This window comes from Malaclemys terrapin, chromosome 2 (assembly GCF_027887155.1).
Source record: "Malaclemys terrapin pileata isolate rMalTer1 chromosome 2, rMalTer1.hap1, whole genome shotgun sequence".
Taxonomy (NCBI): domain Eukaryota; kingdom Metazoa; phylum Chordata; order Testudines; family Emydidae; genus Malaclemys; species Malaclemys terrapin.
This window is the reverse complement of record NC_071506.1, coordinates 232,779,471-232,803,141: the sequence shown is the minus strand read 5'-3', so window position 1 is coordinate 232,803,141 and position 23,671 is coordinate 232,779,471. Positions and strand designations below refer to the sequence as shown.

General features: G+C 45.8%; 1 protein-coding gene across 1 annotated transcript; it reads right to left on the bottom strand.

Moving 5' to 3' along the window:
• Nucleotides 1–21,615: 21,615 nt before the first annotated feature.
• Nucleotides 21,616–23,364, bottom strand: LOC128831090 (eukaryotic translation initiation factor 3 subunit A-like). The gene is made up of 2 exons (XM_054017200.1): nucleotides 23,286–23,364; nucleotides 21,616–22,140 (listed from the first exon to the last, which is right to left on the bottom strand). The coding sequence occupies exons 1-2, from the start codon at nucleotides 23,299–23,301 to the stop codon at nucleotides 21,647–21,649; spliced, it is 510 nt and encodes a 169-aa protein (XP_053873175.1). The 5' UTR covers nucleotides 23,302–23,364; the 3' UTR covers nucleotides 21,616–21,646.
• Between the last annotated feature and the right edge of the window lie 307 nt (nucleotides 23,365–23,671).

Genomic DNA, 23,671 nt, shown 5'->3' with positions numbered 1-23,671 from the left:
TATGGCAGCCTTTCAAGTATTTGAAGACCGCTATCATGTCTCCCCCTTAATCTCCTCTTTTCCAAACTAAACATACCCAGTTCCTTCAAGCTTTGATCATATGGCTTACATTCCATCCCTTTGATCATCTTTGTCAATTGCCTCTGGATCCTTTCCAGTTTTTCTACATCATTTCTCTACAGCAGTGACCAAAATTGGACACAGTACTACAGCTGAGGCCTAACTAGCACCGAGCAGAGTGATACTATTACCTCCCATGACTTGCATTCTATGCCTCTGTTAATGCAAAAAAAGCAAATGCAATTTTGGATTGCAACAGCATCGCTTTATTGACCCATGTTGAGATTGTGACCCACCACAACTCCCAAATCCTTCTCAGCAGTGCTGCTGTCACGCCAGTTATTCCCCATTCTGTACTTGTGCATCTGTTTTTTCTTCCTTAAGTGTAGCACCTTACACTGGTCTTTGTTGAATTTCATTTTGTTGTCTATAGCTTAGTTCTTCAGTTTGCCAAGATCCCTTTGAATTTTAGTTCTATCCTCCATAGTATTTGCAACTCTCCTAGATTTGTGTCATCTGCAAATTTGATCAGTATGCTCTCTATTCTTACATCCAGGTCATTAATGAAGATGTTAAACAAGACCCCCTGGACCCAGAACAGATCCCTGCAGAACACCACTTGAGACCTCCTTCAAATCTGACATTCCATTAATACTTACTCTTTGTTTGATAGGCATTGTACAGCTCCATCTTTTTATCCTCCATTATCAGCTCACCTTCTCCACTGAGCAGCGAGTACCTGGTATTTCTTTGTCTGACATATTTGTAGAACCCCTTCTTATTATCTCTAACAGTTCTTGCCAGTTGAAACTCACTCCTTGCCTTAGCTTTCCTGACTTTGTCCAGACACTCTCATGCTTTTCCCATGTATACATCCTTCACGACACGACCCTCCTTCCATTTCCTGTATGTATCCCTTTTGGTTTTTAGATAGCTAAAAAGCTCCTTGTGCAGCCACACTGGTCTCTTCTTATCTTTTCTCTGCATTGGAATAGCTTGATGTTGAGCCTATAGAATCATAGGGTTGGAAGGGACCTCAGAAGGTCATCTAGTCTACCCCCCACTCCCCTGCTCAAAGCAGGACTAATCCCCAGACAGATTTTTATCCCAGTTCCCCCCTCAAGGATTGAGCTCACAATCCTGAGTTTAGCAGGCCAATGCTCAAATCACTGAACTATCCCTCCCTACTATGGGGGAGATAGTATTATATCTTCTAAGAACTGACAGCCCCCTTTGACTCCCTTTCTTTCCTAATTGGTCTCTCCATGGGACGCTGCCTACTATTTCTCTGAGTTGGTTGAAATCTGCTTTTTTGAAGTCCAGTGTCCTTGTTTTGCTGTTCTTATGTCCTCCTTTCCATAGGATCACGAATTCTATCAGATCATGATCACTTCCTCCCAAGTTCCCAATGACCTTCGCATTTGCAACTAATTCATCCCCGTTGGTCAAAAACAAATGCAAAATGGATGACCTGCTAGTTGTTTCCTCAACGTTCTGAATTAGAAAGTTGTCTCCTACACATGCTAAGAACTTGCAGGACATATTATGTTTTGCTGCAATAGTCTTCCAACAGGTATCAGGGAAGTTAAAAACCCCCATTAACACTAGTTCATGTGTGTTAGCTAATCTTGTTACCTGCTTGAAGAATGCCTCATCCACTTCTTCTTCTTTATTTGGTAGTCTATAATAGACCCCACCATAACATTGGTGAGCGAATGCACCCTACTCTGCTTTGTGTGCTGCACTGTGGCTATATAGAACTGTGTGGGCAAGCCGGCCTCAGTTCTTTCTCTACCACAGTGCTTAAATCGCAGAGAACACTGAAGCAGAGGGGAAAGAAGGTGGGTGGTGGAGCACCCATAGGGATGCACATCTCAAAGAACTAGTTACTCACCCCATGAAGTAACCTTTCCTTTTTTAAGCAGAGTCCCCATGGATGCTCCAATTTCTAAACAATCTGGGAGATTTTCTAAATGGCTGAATCCTGTCCAAGAGGTTTGTTCCTTATTCAGGTGTTTAACCAGTTTATTCATCTTCCAGTTTTTTTAGTATGGAAGTCAGTAGATACCTGCAGTAAGAATTTGGGATGTGGTCGCAGTGTGATCTTGCCCTTGAAAAATGCTGTGACATGGGGGAGAGGGACATGGGAATATGCTATCAGAGCCCCATCTCTCCAACTTTTCGAGCAGAAATAATAGCTTCCAAGAAGACTGTTCTCATAGATAAGTCAAGAAGAGAGGTCAAAGGAAGGTCTTGTAAAGCATCTGAGCACCATGTTGAGGTCCCAAACTGGGGTAGGACATTTGACTTGTGGGGAAAAAAAAATTTACCAACCCCTTGAGAAACCTCACCATCATCATTTGATGAGCAAACCCCAAAAAACCCTCCACTGAGAAATGGAGGGTCAGAATGACTGCCAAACATACCCTAATGAAACTCAAAGACAACTCTGCTTTTTTTGGTTCTAAGGTGTAATCTAGTATATCTGACAGCACAGAAGACAGATGAAAAGTGTCTTGGTCACATCAGAGATTGAATCTCATCCACTTTTATAGTTAAGTATTATGGCTAGATGGCTTCCTACTATGTAACAATACTCTTCTTTCTTCTTCAGAACAGGTTGCTCCTAACCCCACAAACCATCAATCAGCCATGCTTTGAGGCAGAAACCCCAAGGTTAGGGTGAAGAATTTGACTGTCAGCCTGAGAGAGAAAATGAGGGATGGTCTAGAGAGTGATCAGTGACACTTGATCACAGCCAACTGCATCAAGTAAGGAAAGCAAGTCTTTCTCGGCCATGTTGGAACCACCATAAGAACCCAGGCCTTGTCTTTCCTTATCTTCACCAGCACCTTGGATATTAGTCAACATAGGCACTGACTCTGTGGGTGCTCTGGGGCTGGAGCACCCATGAAAAAACCACACAAAAAACCCCAACAGTCCCATGAGTCAGCGCTTCTCCCCACCCAGCGATTCCCACCCGTTGGCGGCCCCACTGATCAGTTCTTCCATCTCCCTTCCAGCACTTACTGCCCACCACAAATCAGCTGTTTTGCAGCATGCAAGAGACGCTGGGGGGAGGGGAAGGGGTACGGAGAAAGGGGTGGAGCAGGAGCAGGGCCTGGGGCAGAACGGGGGTCAAGCACCTGCCGGCAGCTCACTAAGTCAGTGCCTATGTTAGCGGAGTTGCATACAACAGACCCAACATCCAACAAAGGAGAAATGCATCTGCCAAGGACTGGCAGTCCAGTCAGCCTCTTAAGCAGAACAAGGGACACTTCTTGTTTCTGGCTGTGGCAAATAGGTCTATCAGTGGGATGCCCCAACATTGAACTATATGGTGAAGCATAATGGGATCTCGTGTCTGCTGAGGGTGTCTATCATGATGTTTTGAACACCCAGGAAGTAAGCTGCTGAGTTGTTGATATGATTTTGTATGCACCAATTCCAGAGTCTCCGTGCTTTGACGCAGAGAGAGGGTGATCTCGGTCTCCCTTGATGGTTGATATAAAACATGCACAACATGTTGTCTGTCCTGACCACCCTAAATTCCAGCAAGCTGATGTGTAGAGTGCTCTCTGTGTGAGTGTAGAGATGTGCTCCCTATCCCAAAAGGGATGCATTTGTTGTTTCTATTATTGGAGATGGCTGAGTGAAGGGGACACCTGCACAAACATTGGTGAGGTACTTCTTAACAGTAGGAACCAAGAGTAGTTTATTCAAGCTCTTTTTGCTCAGTGAATAAACACTTCTGAGCCATCCCTGGAAGAAGTACATGTGCAACTTTGCATGGGTTATCACAATCATCCCAGATGCTCCAAAAAGTGGAGACAGTTTTTGACTGATATCTGGGGTTGACTTGCACTGTAATAACTAAATTTGATAGAGTTGTAAACCAGTGCATTGGGAGGTAGGCTATTACCAGTATTGCATAAAGGCAAGCTCATACAAACTCCAATCTTTGCACTAAGGCAAGGTGGACTTCAGAATGTTTAACTGCAGTCCCAGGATAAAAAATAATTTTATGGCCTTCTGAGTGGCCACTGAGGTCTTGCTGTAGGAGTGTCCCTTTAGCAGCCAATTGTCAAGATAGGAGATATTAGTATTCCATCTCTGAAAAGGTAAACTGCTAGCACTGAAAGAACCTTAAAAAAAAAGAAAGAAAAGAAAGAAACCAACCCACTCTGGGAGCAGAGGAGAGACCAAATGGAAGCACTCTGTATAGCAAGTGGTTCTGACCTAGAATGAAATGTAAGAACCTTCTGTGGAAAGGATGGATAGCTATATGGAAATATGCATCCTGTAGGCTGAGTACTGGGAACCAATCCCATAGGTCCAATAATAGTAGTATTGCTGCAAGTATTATCATTTTGACCACCACAAACCTGTTGAGGAGCCTTAGATCTAGAATGGGTTTCCACACTCTTGTTTTTTGGACCAGGAAGTACCTGGAATAAAGCCCCTTATCTCTATGTTGTACAGGAACTAGTACCATAGCACGTAAGTTCAGGAGGAAATCTATTTCCTGCTTTAGAAGATGCATGTGAGAGAGGTCCCTGAAGAAGGAAGTAAAGTGAATGGAATATCCTGCTGATATGATCTCCAAAACCCACTTGTCCATAATGATGTGATCCCAAGCTTGTTGGAAGTGAGAAAGAAGGTCCCCAAAGCAAGGAAGGCATGTGGCCCATTGCAGCTGGTAAGGAGACTGAGGGAAGCAACTCAAAACCTTGACCACCCCATCAGAATTGATGTTTTGATGAGAAGAATTGTGAGTTTTATGTCAGTGTAGCAAGTGGTTTCCTTTTCTAGAACCTCTGCCTCTTTCATTAGTGTTCATAAGGTCTCTGGAAGCTGGAGAATAGGACAGGATGATATCTTTGCCCTGTCCGGGACTTACTAAATTTCCTTTTATGTGCAGATGTGCAAATTCCCAGAGAATGCAAAGTGGCCATGAAATGCTTTTAATGTATGGAGAGACTCATCTGTTTCCTTGAAAGGCTTAAAATTGTTTGTGGAGAAAGTTCCAGAATATATTCCGGACTGTCCTTAGAAATCTTGAGAGTTGAAGCCCATCACATGACCACCGCTGTAGAAACAGAGCAAGCAGCTGTGTCAGCAGCATGCAGAGATACCCGTAGAGATATTCTGTCAAGAAGCTGACTCTGTAATGATTGCATGGAATTGGCCCCTCTGCTCTGGAGGTAGATGCTCAAACAAATTGAACTTTGAGTAGTTGGTGTGATTATATCTCACCATCAATGCGTGATAGTTGGTGATTCTAACTGCAGAGTTACCAATTAATAGGATTTGTGACCAAATAAATCGAGACACTTCTGATTTTTATGTTATAGCACTGATTTAGTGTGGTGCTGCCTTCCATGTCCATTTACAGCCTCAAAAACTAGGGAGTTGGGCGAGGGATGAGTAAACAAATTCCAAATCTTTAGATGTAAAAGATGTAACATAATATTTCTTAGCAGCCCTTTTACAGGCGTTTAGTATTGTTGCTGGGGTATGCCAAATTACTTCTGCAGGATCCAGCAGAGCCACATTAATAGGTAGCACAATCCAGGCAGACAATGCTGTTTGCAGAATATTAAGTAGTTTATATTGTATGCAGTATTGTAGCTGTATTGGTCCAAGGATGCAAGATGGGTGTCACAGCTAAATACAAGATCAAACAGATAGCACATATTCTATCTGTTCAATCTTGTATTTAGCTGTGACATGCTGAGTACCTTTTACAGACCCAAGGAAGAGCTCTGTGTAGCTCAAAAGATTGTCTCTCTCACCAACAGAAATTGGTCCAATAAAAGATTATCTCACTCACCTTGTCTCTCTCTAAGAAGTTTATGCTGTGATTCCTTAACCTCTTCAAATGGAATTTATTAGAAGTCCGCTATCCTTTTAGTGAGGTCCTGCAACTGTTTTAAGTCATCAGACAGGGATGGTGAGGGAGGTTTGACTGCTTCATCAAGGGATGGAGAGGAGATGTTGGTTGGCAGGGTGACCTCTTTGTCCACGCTCATCCCCTGTTCCTCGAAGATCTCTTCTTGTGGATCAGTTTTTTTTTTCGAGAGAGGGGATGGATGGGAGTGGGGGGAAACTGTCATGATAAGGGTAGACAAATGATGAAAAAAGTCCTAGAGAATTGGTGGTTTGCCAGCAATGAATCCCAGTGTAGCTAATGAAAGGGCCTGTATGGTATAGATGGGGACACCTAAGAGTGCTCATACCACCAAAATGGAGCTTGAGGATGTTTTTCCCTAGAAATCTCTGGAAAAAATATTCCTCTGATAGTGAGGAAGGGAGCTCTAAACTAAAATTTGAGAGAGAGGTGAGAAATCCCCATCATCATCTTAAACGTCACTTTGTAGAGGTGGAGCTCCAGTAAAAAAAAAAAGGGGGTGACTTTATTGGTACTGGGTGAATGTCAGTCGACCTGCAGGATGGATCGGTACCAAACAAAGGGGAGTCCGGCATCTCTGTTACTGCAAGGTCCCATGAAAAATCTCAACTCCTGTGGTACCAACAGGGTGGTCGGTACCAAAGCAGCAGTCTGAGCAGAGGTGACTGTGGCAGAGGAGCAGGCAGTACCAAAGGCTTTATGGTCTCCGGGGACTACTAGCTGTTAGACTGGTCTTCTGCAGCACTGAAATGTCAGGTATCTAGGCCCTGACAGATTCTACCAGTACTGACTTAGAAAAGGTATTCTTCCTTGTCGACTTGATCTCCTGACATTACTGATGATTTTCCTGAGCTGGAACTCTTAGATTTTTGGGTTTACTGGTGGTCAGAGTAAACCTGCAGCCCCGTGGGTACTAAGTCAGGGACTAGTGGGCACCAAAGCAGTTGTCTCAATAAGCAACTGGGATTTCTTTGAGATAGGGAACCTATCTGGAGAACATGAGTTCTGCTTCCTATTGTCTTTTTGAGCGGATTCTTGAGTCTTCCTCTTAGAAGCCCCAGGGAAACGTTGCACCAAAGTGGATGAGGTAATAAACTTGCTCGGAGAACAACGTACAAGGGGCAAGAGGGTCCTCAGGCTTAAGTCAGAAGTCAAACAGAGGGAGCTCTCTTTCATAAAAAGGCACAATTTAATCTCCCAGTTCATTCTGGCTCTCGATTTTAAGGCCAGGCAAAAAATTACACTTTTCGGAGATATGAGGCTCCCCAGACAACAGACACTGGGAATGCTCACCACACACCAGGATATTCTCCCAGCAGGAAAGGCAACTGGGAAGAGCCAGGCACACCCGCCAAGCAATCTGTAGTTCCCTGCAGGGAACAACAGAAATGACATTTTGCATCCTTGCAAAAAAAATTTTAAACTACGATCACTGATGACAGGCCAGATGCCAGCTCTTGGCCAGGCATTAGCTAAGAACTGACAACTTCGTGGCTGGAGACCAGACTAGGTCACCTAAGTTCCTGCTAAGGTGTGCACCTGCGTGACTACACAGGACATCACCAAGGGCCACGCACTTAATTCCCCTAGTCACGGGGCTGCGGCACGGGGAGGAGAGAAGCTTCTCCCCCTAGCCCAGGTGATGCTGTGGTGTGGAGAGGGCTGGGGGAGGGGGGGGGGAGGAAGTCCTTTCTTCCTGGCCCTACCCCAGAGCCTGCACCCCCAGCCGAAGCCCTCACCCCCCACACCCCAAGCCTGAGCCCCTTCCCACACTCCAAACCCCTTGCCCCCACCCCTGCCACACATCGCCTCCATATTAGTGCACATAGCAAAATTCATTCCACACATGGATGGGACAAAATTAGAGGGAACGTTGTGTGGAAGCAGAGAAAAGAACTGACAGAAGGGAACTGCAATGCATGATGGTTGTTAGCAAGAGTCAGGCTTCGTTAGCAAGAGACAGTCTTTGTTAGCAAGAGTCAAGCTAGCTGTGACCCTGATAACCCTGATAACGCGAGATTTGTAGAAGCGAGGATTGTGTGAGGATTGTGTGAGACGGGTGAGAAAGAGCTGTGTAAGAAGTCATTGTGACCTCAGTATAGATAAGGTGTAGAAGACCTTGTGTAGATAAGGTATAGAAACTAATTGTATGTAGGCAAGAGTCAAAACAAGTAAGGAAATGAGATATCAAGATGGCCTATGTATAAACAAAATGCAGCTGTCCCTCATTATTTCTGTAATGAAAGGTATAAATGCTTGCTGTAATTAGTTACCAGAGAGAGACCTGCTTGCTCTCTCCTCTGCACATGTGAGAGTTAATAATAAAGCCTCTGACTTGCTGTACCTAAACAAAATAGTGAGAACTCAGTTTTTCTCCGACAATTTGGGGGCTCGTCCGGGATGGCAACGCCCACTGAGGCAACGGCAGCTGCTACGGATCGTTCCCCTTTGAACCCCATGGCGCCACAATAGAGGTAAGAGACCTTTTGAAATCTCTATTGGGGTGTCGGAGGAGGACTGTCCGTGGGGCCGTCTGCCCCTGTTGGGCTCACGCCATCCGAACTTATTGACTGTGCAGCAAGGTCAGATGCTGAGCGGCGTAATAGGGGAATTGTTTGCCGCCCCCTGTAAGCATATGCTAGGTGCATAGGGTTTGCACCTGTATTGAGGAGTTGTTACTGCCTCAAGAGGGGTTTTTACCGCCTCAAGTGATGCATCAAGGTACTTGGGAATAGTACCTGGAGGTACTCAGGAGTAGTACCTGGTATAAGGCCTTGGTATGTTGGTGTGTGTAGTCTGTGCGTGTGTGTGGTGTGTGTGTGTGTGTGTGTGTGTACACAGTGTGAATTGAGTGTTACCGGAAGACGCCCAGAGTACTCTGCGAAGTCTTTTGGCTCGTGACCAGAACTACTCTAACGCAAGCCCGGTAACTAGAGGATCTTTAGGAGATCCGACCCATGTAGGTTGACTCGGCCTGGCATCGTCCGGCGAGGAGGCTACCTGGGTCTAGGAGTGTGTGCACCCATCTTCCCTCCCCTTTTCCTCTCCGTGTGAGCCACTGACAGTCTGACCATCTCACTGGATGCAACAGAGTAAGCGGCGCTTTCTCTCTGAGATTAGCCGACGCTCTTTGCTGAAGGGAGGTGTAGGGGGTCATGGCTATCCTCGTTAGTCACTCCTGTGTGAATACCCTGTAGGGAGAGATCCTTAGTTTATGAGCCGCTAGCGCGGACAGGGCATCCTTCCCCTTTGAGTGTGTGATTGGAAAATGGGTGGGGGACAGTCTAAGTCTTCCCTCTCACCCCCTAAGGGTACCCCAGCTTATTTCATGTACGTACATTATGGCCCGAAAACCTGCAGGTATTTAGATAATTGGAATCTTTACACGCGTGCAAATCCATCTAAACAATGTCCACTAGAAGGTACCTTTGATTTAGACAAACTTAAATACCTTAAAGAAACTCTGGCTTCACCAAAAGCCTCTGATACACAGTGGGAGCAATTTGTCTGTTGGTGGGAGGAAGCAACAAAGAGACTCCACGAGTCTCGAGTGCGGAGTCTAAAGGACTCCCAGGAAAAGTTAAAAGCCCAAGTGCAACATTTACAGCTTAAATGCAAGGCATCCAGCTGTTTAACCCCTAGAGCGATTCCTTCTGCTCCTGTGTATCCTAATCCCGTTCAAGCAATTCCTTCTGCTCCCCTTTATCCCCAATTAGTTAGGTCTGACAGTGAGGAGGAAACTGCTGAGGATATTTTAGATTTCTTTAGTAACATTCAGCAGCAGCAGCAGCCCATGCTGCCTCCTCCCCCTGCACAGCCTGGGTCTGCTAACGAATCTCACCCGGCAGTGCCAGTTTCACCACCGCATGTATCAGCTGCATACATTGTTCTCTCTTCCCCTGGAAGAGAAGCCTCCTCTTCACCACAAAGAGGTGATTCTGAGCCTCCCAGTAGCTCCCCTGATTCTAATCCCTCTGAGGAAAGTACCCGTTATCTTACTAGAAGTGTGGCACATGCACTCCAGGTTCCTTTAAGAGGCCTGGAACTATTTCTCAAATGCGTACTTTTCTTGGCATGACTGGGTACTGTAGACAATGGATTTTAGGCTATGCAACAATGATTAAACCCTTACAGGATCTGACTAAGTCAGGTACCCCTGAGCCTCTTCCTTGGTCTCCAGAGGCTGAACAAGCTTTTGTTGCTATCAAGCAAAGTCTGTCCAGTGCACCAGCCCTGGGACTTCCTGATTATGCTAAACCATTCACTCTTTTCTGTCATGAGCGTAATGGGTTTGCTTTGGCTGTATTAACGCAAAGGCACGGAGACAAACACCGTCCCATTGCTTATTACAGTACTGCCCTAGACGCTGTGGCAGCTGGATTTCCCCCTTGCCTGCGTGCTGTAGCTGCAGCAGCTCTTGCTGTTCAGGTATCTGAATCTATTGTCTTAGGATCTCCTTTGATTGTTGCTGTTCCTCATGCTGTGGCTGCTCTCTTGTTAAAATCTAAGACACAGCATCTATCCACTTCTCGTCTTACAAAATATGAGCTTGTCTTGTTGTCTTCATCTCATATTACTTTGGCTCGTTGCCCTGTTCTAAATCCTGCCTCCTTGTTGCCTGGGCCCAAAGACGGAGACCCACATGACTGTGTGTCTGTGACATCAGTTCTCTCTCGTCCAAGAGATGATTTACTAGATGTGCCTTTGCAAAATCCTGATCTTATTTACTTTGTAGATGGTTCGTGCTTGCGAGATTCTAAGGGCAAATTGGTTGCTGGTTATGCTGTGTGTTCTGCACATGCTGTTATTGAAAGTGCTTTCCTTCCTTCTGTGTTTTCTGCTCAAGTGGCCGAACTTGTAGCTTTAACTCGAGCCTGCATTCTCGCTCAGGATCAAGCAGTTACAATCTATACAGACTCTCGTTATGCTTTTGGAGTGGTACATGATTATGGGTTGCTCTGGAAGTATAGAGGTTTTCTTACATCCACTGGTTCTCCTATTAAGAACAGTCTGTATGTCTCTGCTCTTTTAGATGCTCTTTTATTGCCCAAAGCTATAGCTGTCGTGAAATGTACAGCTCACCAGACCCCTCATGATGAAGTTACCCGTGGAAATGCTTTGGCAGACTCTGCAGCCAAAGCAGCGGCCCTTTCTGCACCTCAGGCTGAATATACTTGTGCTTTGATTGAACAGCCTCCACTAGCCTCCCTTGAGGATCTGGCCAAGATCCAGGAAGCTGCATCGGCAGCTGAGAAACGTTTTTGGAGTGCTAATGGCTGTATTCTACACCCTGACCATCTTTGGCGTGCCCCAGCTGGTCGCCTGGTTGCACCGAAGATGCTAATGCCCTATCTTGCTCGTGTATACCACGGAATGGCTCACGTGAGCAAAGGGGGGATGGTTGCTGCAGTTAACCGAGATTGGTGTGCGTTCGGGTTCCCAGTCATTGCACATCACTACTGTCAACAATGTGTGATTTGTCAGCAGCATAACATTGGTAAAGCTGTTAAAGTTAGGCAGGCAGCTCACCCTCCCCCTTGGGGACCTTTTGTAAATATTCAGATTGATTTTATTCAACTGTCTAAATGTTGTGGCTATGAATATGTATTGGTTTTGGTGGATGTATTTTCAAATTGGGTTGAAGCTTTTCCCTGCAGGAAAGCAGATGCCAGGACTGTTGTGAAACTTCTGCTTAAAGATTTTGTACCACGATTTGGCATCCCTGTGAGTATCAACAGTGACCGTGGAACTCATTTTACTGGACAGATTGTAAAGGATTTATGTGCAGCTTTGCAGACTCAACACAACCTTCACTGTCCCCACCATCCGCAGTCTGCTGGGACAGTGGAATGCCAGAATGGAATTCTGAAAAATAAACTGGCCAAGATTTGTGCTGAAACAAACTTGAAGTGGCCAGATGCCCTTCCTCTGGCACTAATGAGTATGAGGGCCACTCCCAATCAAAAGACTGGACTCAGCCCTCATGAGATTCTGACAGGGCGCCCGATGAGACTACCAACTGCGCCCCCACTGACCCTAGCTCAGATGGACATTCATTTAATGGATGACACAATGCTTAAGTATTGTCAGGCACTAATGAAATGTGTTAAGTCTTTCTATACACAGGTGAAAGAAGCACTACCCAAGGATCCTGTGCAGCCCTGCCACTCGCTGGAACCAGGAGACTGGGTCTACATAAAGGTCCATCAGCGAAAGACTGCCTTGGCTCCACGCTGGAAAGGCCCTTTCCAAGTCCTGTTAACCACTAACACTGCTGTGAAGTGCCAAGGACTGCCCACCTGGACCCATGCTTCGCACTGCAAAAAGACCCCTCCGCCTGGAGAGGATTCTCCAGCTGCTGATCAGCCTATTTCTCCTGCTAACTCTGCTGTGCCTCCTGGACAGCAGGGAAAGAGGACAAGGTGAAGTGCTAGTAACCTCTCCCTTGTCCACTGACAGATCTACTGTGCCTTTGAATTCTTTTACAGGAACCACACGAGTACAGGGTGAAGTGCTAGTAACCTCTCCCCTGCACTGTGGTGAATCACAACTGTTTTTGAAGAAGAAAAGAAGAAACACTCACTCTGCTGAAACCACCAAAGTCCAGAACTTTCTAACTACAAAAGACATTAAGAACTGGCCCTGGTGGAAGAAACGAAGTATTGTTTATTGGCAAGGAGGGAACTGTGGGGAACGTTCCTGGGAATGTGGGGTCCAGTGGTGGGGTGGATTCTTTCCAGGATCAGGGCTTTGTGCTTATGGACAGGTACCTTCAGGATGCACTGCCCTCCCTAATTGGCTTTCAGATGATAAATATCAAAAACGCCTTGCCACTACAAAGACTACACCCACCACCACTAGTCCCTTGACCCTTGCCACCACCACTGTAACTTATCCAGATACAAACAGTACTACACATTCCAATGATGAGAAATTGGGCCAACTAGAGAAGGCCATAGGCCTTGTTTCTGGAGCACAACTAACCCAGGTACAGGCTGGAGTTGGTGAGTTACATGTTATCTCCGCCCTTAGTTCTATGACCCAGAAGTTACTGACAGAGATGGTATTGAATATCACTGAGGCTGGGAAGGCATTGCAGTGGGATCTAGCATGCTCAGAGATTCAGGATTTCTTGAATGACCAGCTAATGGCCATTCGGAATGATCTAGAGCACCAGGCTTGGCCCACTGCCCTTACAGACACGTCAGGAGTGCCATCTGACCTGTGGCCATGGAGACATACTTGGAAACTTTCTGGGTGGAAGTGTGGACGTTCTCAGTGCTCCTTCCAAGCATATGGACCGGTACAGGGGGTGTGGGCTCCCACATACCGTATCCTGCCAGGTCCATGGGGAGGATGCATATGGGATTGGGTAATTCATCGAGACATCTGGGAAATTAGACCACCTGGTATGCCCAATCGATTTTTAGTTAGTGCTCCTAGGATTACACCTGACATTTGGATGGGGTTAGGTAACCTGTGGACATTCTGGCCATTAGAACCCCCACAGCTTCAGTGTACACGTAAACTGAAGCCAGGAGAAGTTGTCACTGTCTATGACTACGTTTGCTGGGAGGGTAGGGGACAAGGAACTACCCTGACAGGACACTTACTCTTCCAAGCTAATGATAGCTGTGTGTATGTTAATGACACCATATCACAAGACATACATTTTAATCTCACTACCACTGCAGGCAATCATATCATTTACTGGCCTGCAGATAGAGTTTTTCAAGTAGCCCTTAGGTTCCAGATATCCTTTAATTGGACTAGTTTACTATCTGATAGATTTCAAAATTTGCTTTCATTGTTACCTGAGATTCAGAAAATCTCTGAAGTACAAGGGCAAATTCACATGCTTCAAAATGTATATCAAGTAGAAAAGTATGCCTTTCACACTGCTTATAGAGTATCTACCTTATGTACTAAATATGATGTATTGTGCTTTATGACAAAGGCTGTACAACAACCCCATTATAGTATTGCTATGGGAATGTTATTGCTTGTATTGTTATTAGTTAGTTTAGGATTATGTTATTGTTGTTGTAAAAGACGTAATAATAGTAATACCTTTCATGTTCATGCTAATCATGCATTATCATTGCATCCAATCAAAACCCCTAAGGTTGAAGCATCTGATTTAGAATCTGAAGTCCAGGACTTGATGCAAATAGAGATTTGAGAATGTTTGTTGTACTAGAAGTACAAAAGGGGGGGGTTGTGGAAGCAGAGAAAAGAACTGACAGAAGGGAACTGCAATGCATGATGGTTGTTAGCAAGAGTCAGGCTTCGTTAGCAAGAGACAGTCTTTGTTAGCAAGAGTCAAGCTAGCTGTGACCCTGATAACCCTGATAACGCGAGATTTGTAGAAGCGAGGATTGTGTGAGGATTGTGTGAGACGGGTGAGAAAGAGCTGTGTAAGAAGTCATTGTGACCTCAGTATAGATAAGGTGTAGAAGACCTTGTGTAGATAAGGTATAGAAACTAATTGTATGTAGGCAAGAGTCAAAACAAGTAAGGAAATGAGATATCAAGATGGCCTATGTATAAACAAAATGCAGCTGTCCCTCATTATTTCTGTAATGAAAGGTATAAATGCTTGCTGTAATTAGTTACCAGAGAGAGACCTGCTTGCTCTCTCCTCTGCACATGTGAGAGTTAATAATAAAGCCTCTGACTTGCTGTACCTAAACAAAATAGTGAGAACTCAGTTTTTCTCCGACAGTTGTGAGGTCACCTATATGTTAGTTTTGCTCAAAGCAGGTATTAGTCTTCTAAGAACGTATTTAGAGATTAGACTCTATGAAATGCTTGTAAATTGCTGCATGTATTAATCTCACTTACAATAGGGTAATATTTAAGTGTTTGCTCTATAATTGTAATCCCCATCTCTCATCAGGAAAGAAGCATTACCAAGTGTGAAATACCATTTTGCCACAGGAGGTGTTCTCCTGCCCATCACAAGAAGGCCCCTAGACACCAGACAAGCCATTGTGGACCACCAGAGGACAAAATACTTTGTTGATTGCTTCTCTTACACCCATGAAGAAGAGACATGCACGTGAACTTGTCCCATCATCTTGAAATCTGGGGGTAGGGAATAAAAGTCCTTGACAAAAAGAAACTTCATCTTTTGTTGTTTGGACTCTGAAGGGCCAGAGACTCTAAACTGTATTTTAAAGAAGCCTTGCTGAGGGCGCAGGAACAAACCATCCCTATGTTCAGAAAGAATAGCAAATATGGCAGGCGACCAGCTTGGCTTAATAAATCTTCGGTGAGCTTAAACACAAAAAGGAAGCTTAGAAGAAGTGGAAACTTGGACAGATGACTACGGAGGAGTATAAATATATTGTTCGAGCATGCAGGAGTATAACCAGGAAGGACAAAGCACAATTGGAGTTGCAGCTAGCAAGGGATGTCAAGAGTAACAAGAAGGGTTTCTACAGGTATGTTAGGAACAAGAAGGTGGTCAGGGAAAGTGTGGAACCCTTAGTGAATGTGGGAGGCAACCTAGTGACAGATGATGTGGAAAAAGCTGAAGTACTCAATGCTTTTTTTGCCTCGGTCTTCACAGACAAGGTCAGCTCCCAGAGTGCTGCACTGGGCAGCACAGTATGGGTAGGAAGTGAGCAGGTCTCAGTCGTGAAAGAACAGGTTAAGGACTATTTAGAAAAGCTGGACATGCACAAGTCCATGGGGCCAGATGCATCCGAGGGTTGCTGAGGGAGTTGGCTGATGTGATTGCAGGGCCATTGGCCATTATCTTGAAAACTTGTGGTGATCGGAGGAGGTCCCGGACAATTGAAAAAAGGCAAATATAGTGCCCATCTTTAAAAAAGGGAAGAAACTACAGCCTCACCTCAGTCCTGGAAAAATCATGGAGCAGGACCTCAAGGTGTCCATTTTGAAGCACTTGGAGGAGAGGAAGGTGATCAGGAACAATCAACATGGATTCACCAAGGGCAGGTCATGCCTGACCAACCTGATAGCCTTCTATGATGAGATAAGTGGCTCTGTGGATATGGGGAAAGTGGTGGACATGATATACCTTGGCTTTAGTATTGTCTCCCACAGTATTGTTGCCAGCAAGTTAAAGTAGTATGGATTGGATGAATGGACTATAAGGTGGATAGAAAGCTGGCTAGATCATCAGGCTCAATGGCTAGTGATCAAAGGCTCAATGTCCACTTGGCAGCCAGCATCAAGCGGCATGCCCCAGGGTTCGGTCCTGGGGCCGGTTCTGGTCAACATCTTCATTAATGACCTGGATGATGGGATAGATTGCACCCTCAGAAAGTTCGCGGATGACACTAAGCTGGGGGGAGAGATAGATACGCTGGAGGGTAGGGATAGGGTTCAGAGTGACCTAGACAAATTGGAGGATTGGACCAAAAGAAATCTGATGAGGAAGAATCCCATGCGCTGCTACAGGCTGGGGACCAACTGGCTAAGTGGCAGTTTTGCAGAAAAGGACCTAGGGATTATAGTGGATGAGAAGCTGAATATGAGTCAAGTGTGACCTTGTCTGTGAAGACCAAGGCAAAAAAAAGCGAGTACTTCAGTTTTTTCCACATCATCTGTCACTAGGTTGCCTCATTAGGGGATATCTTTTTAAAATTAAAAGACACGTGGCTACTGTAAGTGGGCAGGAGAAGGGAACTGTCCCTATAGCTGGTTGCTTCTTTGGGTCTCCATTTCAGAGAAGAATTTGTACAATAGCTAACGCTTATGGGTTAGCTCCTTCAGTGGCTTGTTCTGGTCTCTTCTCTGTGCCCAGATGACTTTTCATGAATGGTCTATTGAGCTATCTACTTACACACAAGCAATATCATTAGCTGAGTTTGTTATACTTTTAGTGTTATGTAGGTGACAAGTTGAAAAGTTAAGGAAGGGCTATTAATGCAAGAAAAGGGCATTGAACAACATAGGTCCTGAGAGAGCAAGATCCAAGCTCTTATAGACTATAGAAACATCATATTTGCTGCACTGAAAGAGCTAAAGAGCTGCAGGATCTGTTGATTCCATTAATTACTCTCTTATAATCCAGTATCTGCCTTTACAAGCATCCAGAGTATAATTTATATCTATAAGGAAACTAATGTGCTATATGATTTGCAAATGGGCATAAATTTATTTTCAGTGTAGGCAAAGTATGTATTCAGAATTAGAGCTGCAGCTATGCCAAGTGTGAAGTTTAACAAAGTTGTCAGAGTGAAAAAACAAACAACAAAAACTAAAAGATCAACATCTGAATATTTTTAAGAATGGGAAGGAGGATTTTATTTTCATACTAAGATAGCTGAAGAAAACTACTCATTTTTTCCCAGTTATACCATGAAGTCACAGACAGTCCCCTTAGACTCCCCAGTCTATCATGCCATCCAGACAAGCTGGACTTAGTGATAATGATCACTTACACCAAAACCCACACCATATGTATATTGCTTCCAGTCCCAAATGACCAGTCACTAACCAAAGATAAATTGGTACTTTAGATCTACACCAACAGTGCCTGTAGCCAATCTAAAGCAGTGATACTCATATTGAGGTGGGCAAGCTGCGAGTGGCTCTTGAATGTGTCTCCTGTAGCTCTTTGCAGCACATGATATTAAAACACCATGATTTAATTATTAACCAATCAGAATGCTTTACTGTGGTATTAACCAGTTGTAGTTGATTAAATAATAATACTTGGTTAGTCAGCTTGCTGTGACAATTATATATAAATAAAAATAGTAAATGAAACTATTAATTCACACTTGTGGCTCTTTTGAGTTATCCTGATTGCTAATTTGGCTCCTGAACCACTGAGGTCTGAGTATCACTGATCTAAAGATTTATTAATCAGGAAAAGGGAATACGTTATTTACAGGTTAAAGCAAGCAAACATATACACACAAACGAGTTATCAAACTAAATCCTAAGTGTGACAGAGTTGTAGTGATCTGTCAATTCAAAGTGTCTTTCAGGGCAGACACAGGAGGCAGTCCCTGGGGATCTCTGGCTTCAGTTTAGAATCATAGAAGATTTGGATTGGAAGAGACCTCAGGAGGTTATCTACTCCAACCTCCTGCTCAAAGCAGGACCTACCCCAATTAATCATCCCAGCCAGGGCTTTGTCAAGCCGGGCCTTAAAAACCTCTAAGGATGGAGATTCCACCTCCGTAGGTAATTCATTCCAGTCCTTCACCAACTTCCTACTGGGAGTTGGGTATCTGAATGCTGGAGACAGGAGCACTTCTTAAGCTGTTTTCAATTAAGCCTGCAACTTTTGGGGGCCATAGTTCAGACCTGGGGCTGTGTTTGTAGTAGGCTAGCATGTCTCGCTTAAACAGGCAAGGTTCTGGAGTCCCTAGCTGGCAGGCAAAACAGGTCAGAAGTAGTCTCGGCCTATCAGGTGGCAGTCCCAAGGGGGTTTCTGTAATCCAATCCATCACAGGCCCAATCCCTGAAATATTGACATTGTGCTATTTACTTCAAATGGGAGCAGGCCCTAACAGCCCAATCCAATCAAGTGTTATGTGACCTCAGCTCACACTTACTTCAGTGGACATTAGTGGCCTTCATCATCTCTCAGGATCAGGCTCTTCACCACAGAAAAAAATATTTTCAGATGTAGACATTTGATTTATGGGGAGAGAGAAAATAAATGAGTTGTTTAGAGCTGTCAGTCTTTCTGCCTTGAAGATTTTTCCAGGTATTAAAAGAGCAAATTTCTGAAGAGCTTGGACCTTTTAAACCAACTGATTACTGCTCAGTGCATTTTATTTGGGACTCCATCACACAGATACTCCTTAATTTTTTTTTACAGTTGTATATAGCTTTAGCACTTCATAAACCACTAACAGTATTACAAGATTAGTAATGAGAGGGTAGCCATGTAAATTCATCCTGGGATTGATACCCAATATTTGAGTTTTTTCTAGATTATGAGTAATTCAATTTAGGATATATGTCTAAATTGCATAGTTAACCCAGGCTCTTACTCAGATGCTGCCCCAACCCTCCTCCTGGCCATACACAAAAAACCCTCTCACTTGAACTTGGTGGTGCTTTCCACCTGACCTCCCTGTCCTAGGGTATAGACTAAAGCCGTGGTGCTGCTTTTACTCAGGATGGTAATATGTCCACTTTGCAGTGAGGACACAGGCTAAACCATTTCAGTGACAATAGTCCTCCAGTGCCTTCCCGCAATTCCCCTTGTATGTCCAAAAGGACAGACACATGCTCCCTCATTTCACTGGGAAATAACACAGCAGCTCAGTTTAGTGCAGCTCAAAGACCCAAGAGTGTAGCCCAGAAGTACTACCAACGCACATGGGTTAGCACAGCACCAGTAAGGACACAGGAACTCAGGAATGGCTTTGCAGTGTGCCTGCTTACACCGGGTCTAGGGGTAACCTGTTTAGGATTAGCAGAGTTAGCTTTGAAAATCTCAGCCATATTTTCATTTCAAAAGGACTGTCAGGAGTTAAGTGTCCAAATCCTATTGAATGACACTGGAATTTGCTTGTCTACACTTGAAATGCTGGAGTGGCACAGCTGCATCCCTGTAGCTCTGATACCTATGCTGATATCAGGGGTTCTTCCCTCCGCATGCATAATCCAACTTCCTGAGAGGCAGCAGCTAGGCTGAAGGAAGAATTCTTACATTGACCTAGCACTGTCTACACAGGAGGTTAGTTTGGCTTAACCATATCACTCAGGGGTGCTGATTTTTCACATCCCTACACAATGTAGTTAAACCCACTTAATTTTCTTACTTAGGGTATGTCTACACTACGGGATTAATCCGAATTTAGATAATTCGGATTTAAAAAACAGGTTGTATAAAGTCGAAATGGATGCGGCCACACTAAGCACATTACTTCGGTGGTGTGCGTCCAAGTACTGGGGCTAGCGTCGATTTCTGCACCGTTGCACTGTGGGTAGCAATTCCATAGCTATCCCATAGTTCCCGCAGTCTCCCGCGCCCATTGGGATTGTGGGTTAAGATCCCAGTGCCTGATGGGACAAAAAACATCGTCGCAGGTGGTTCTGGGTACAGCCTCACCTCCTCCCTCCCTCCCTGCATGAAAGCAACGGACGGCAGACAACCATTTTCGCGCCTTTTTTCCTGGGTGGGTGAACACTGCAGACTCCATACCATGGCAAGCATGGAGCCCGCTGAGCTCAAGACAGCAGTCATGAATATTGTAAACACCTCGCGCGTTCTCGTGGAGTTTATGCTCAGCCAGGACCAGAGAAACGAGGCGAGGAGGCAGCGGCAGCGCAGCGACAAGCATGATGGGGACATGGACACAGACACGGATACAGAATTCAGTGAAACCACAGGCCCCGGTGCTTTGGAGATCATGTTGTTAATGGGGCAGATTCTATCCATGGAACGCCGATTCTGGGCAAGGGAAACAAGCACAGACTGGTGGGACCGCATAGTGTTGCAGGTCTGGGACGATTCCCAGTGGCTGCGGAACTTTCGCATGTGTAAGGGCACTTTCATGGAACTTTGTGACTTGCTGTCCCCTGCCCTGAAACGCCAGAATACCAGGATGAGAGCAGCCCTCACAGTTGAGAAGCACGTGGCGATAGCCCTGTGGAAGCTTGCAACGCCAGACAGCTACCGGTCAGTCGGGAATCAATTTGGAGTGGGCAAATCTACTGTGGGGGCTGCTGTGATGCAAGTAGCCAAAGCAATCACTCAGGTGCTGCTACGAAAGTTTGTGACTCTGGGAAATGTGCAGGCTATAGTGGATGGTTTTGCTGCAATGGGATTCCCTAACTGTGGTGGGGCAATAGACGGAACCCATATCCCTATCTTGGCACCGGAGCACCAAGCCACCGAGTACATAAACAGCAAGGGGTACTTTTCAATGGTGCTGCAAGCACTTGTGGATCACAAGGGACGTTTCACCAACATCAACGCGGGCTGGGCGGGAAGGGTTCATGACGCTCGCGTCTTCAGGAACACTACTCTGTTTAAAGGGCTGCAGCAAGGGACTTACTTTCCGGACCAGAAAATAACCATTGGGGATGTTGAAATGCCCATAGTTATTCTTGGGGACCCAGCCTACCCCTTAATGCCATGGCTTATGAAGCCATACACAGGCAGCCTGGACAGGAGTCAGGAGCTGTTTAACTAGAGGCTAAGCAAGTGCAGAATGGTGGTAGAATGTGCATTTGGCCGTTTAAAAGGTCGCTGGAGATCATTATTGACTCGCTCTGACCTCAGCCAAAGAAATCTCCCCATTGTTATTTCTGCTTGCTGTGTGCTCCACAATCTCTGTGAAAGTAAGGGGGAGACCTTTATGGCGGGGTGGGAGGCTGAGGCAAATCGCCTGGCTGCTGATTACGCGCAGCCAGACACCAGGGCGATTAGAAGATCACACCATGAAGCGCTGTGCATCAGAGAAGCTTTGAAAACCAGTTTCATGGCTGGCCAGGCTACCGTGTGAAATATCTGTTTGTTTCTCCTTCATGAAAACCCTCCCCCTTTACTGACTGATTTTCTGTAAGGAACCCACCCTGCCCCTTCCCCCAGCTTTCTTTCAAACCAAATAAAGTCACTATCATTTAAAAATCATTTATTCTTTATTAATAGATTAGAAAAAGAGGGAGGGAACCCGTGTGGTATTTGGGAGGAGGATTGCTGGGAAGGAAAAAGCCACAAAGAAAAGATTAAAAAAATGACAGCCTTTTGCTTGGGCTGTCTACTGGGGTGCAATGAGAAGGTGTACGGAGCCTCCCCCCCCGCGTTCTTACACGTCTGGGTGAGGAGGATACGGAACATGGGGAGGGGGGAGGGTGGAACAGGGGCTGAAGCGGCAGTCTGTTTTCCAGCAGCCGTTCCTGAACCTCCACCAGACGCCGGAGCAGCCCCAGCGTTGCATCCTTCATCCTCTGGTCTTCCTGCCGCCACCTCTCATCTCGAGCGTCTCTCCTCTCCTCACGTTGGTCCCTCCTCTCCTCACGTTGGTCCCTCCTGTCCTCACGTTCACTGACTTCTTTCCTATACTTTGAAACGGTTTCCTTCCACTCATTCACATGAGCTCTGTCACTGCGGCTGGATTCCATAATTTCCGAAAACATGTCCTCTCGCGTTCTCTTCTTACGACGCCTTATCTGTGATAACCTTTGGGATGGAGGAGGGAGGCTTGAGGAATTTGCAGCTGCTGTAGGGAGGGGAAAAAAGAGAGAATTGTTTTAAAAGCTACATTTTGCAGAAAAATGCTTATACTCTTTCACGGTGACCAACACTGTTCACATTACATAGCACATGTGATTTCTGTGCAAGGTCGCATTTTGCCTCTTAATGCTGAGTGCCTGTGGCTTTGCTGCTAGAGATCACAGGTCTGGGCAACAGAATTCGGCTTGCATGCGGCCATGGTAAGCTTCTGCGCCCTCCTTTCCCACATACCAAGCATAGCTTGTAGAGTGCTGCAGAAGCCTGGCCAATCTCAGCCAGTTGGGGGGGGCAGTGTGGGGGGGCTTGTCTGGGCCCCTTCAGGCAAGTAGAGTGCTGCGGTTTTTCCGTTAACATTCAGCAGCACCAGAAAACAAACTAACCACCCCCCCCTCTCGCCATGAATTCTCTGGGATGCTCGCTGTACCCCTCCCCCCCACTGCGTGGCTAGTATCAGGGAAGATCCCTGCAGGCACCAAACTAACCCCCCCCCCGCCGCCGCCCCCCTCCCGCCATGAATTCTCTGGGATGATCACGGTACCCCTCCCCCCACCGCGTGGCTGGTAACAGGGAAGATCCCTGCTAGCCAAACGCGAAAAACTCAGGGCCAATTTCCCATCTGCGCTTGGCTAACTGCAGGGAAGGATTTATTTTCCACCACAGGCAAACATCCCAGTAGGAACGGCCACCTCTGTCCCCTTAATTAAGTTCCCGTATTTCAACCAGGTTACCAGGAGTGATATCACTCTCCTGAGGATTACACAACAAGATAAAGAACGGATGTTGCTTGAATGCCAGCAAACACCGGGACCATACGCTGCCAGGCTTTGTCAGGCAATGATACCAGATTACTTGCTGCAAGCATGGCGTGGTCAAGTGTCCTACCATGGAGGAGGGAATAAAGATGCACTGCCCAGAAACCTTCTGGCAAGGCTTTCGGAGTACCTCCAGGAGAGCTTCATGGAGATGTCCCTGGAGGATTTCCGCTCCATCCCCATACACGTTAACAGACTTTTCCAGTAGCTACAGACTTTTCCAGTAGCTGAACTGACCGCGAATGCAAAGTCAGGCAAAGTAATCATTAAAAACCGTTTGCTTTTTAAAAAAGTTTTATATTTTAAAAGGTAAACTCACTTGAGGTCCCTTCCATGGGGTCAGAGTCTTGGGTACTGGCTTGGGAGGCTTGGGAGGGTACTTCAGTCAGGGTGATAAAAAGATCCTGGCTGTTGGGGAGAATGGAGTGCTGTGTGCTCTCTGCAAGCTCATCCTCATCCTCCTCCTCCTCCTCTCCCCCATCGGCAGAATCCTCAGACGTCGCTGATGAGACTATCCCCGACCCAGAATCCACGAACACAGGTGGGGTAGTGGTGGCAGCCCCCCCTAGAATTGCATGCAGCTCGGCGTAGAAGCGGCATGTCCGCGGCTCTGACCCGGAGCGACCGTTTGCCTCCTTTGTTTTTTGATAGGCTTGTCTGAGCTCCTTGACTTTCACGCGGCACTGATCTGAGTCCCTATTGTGG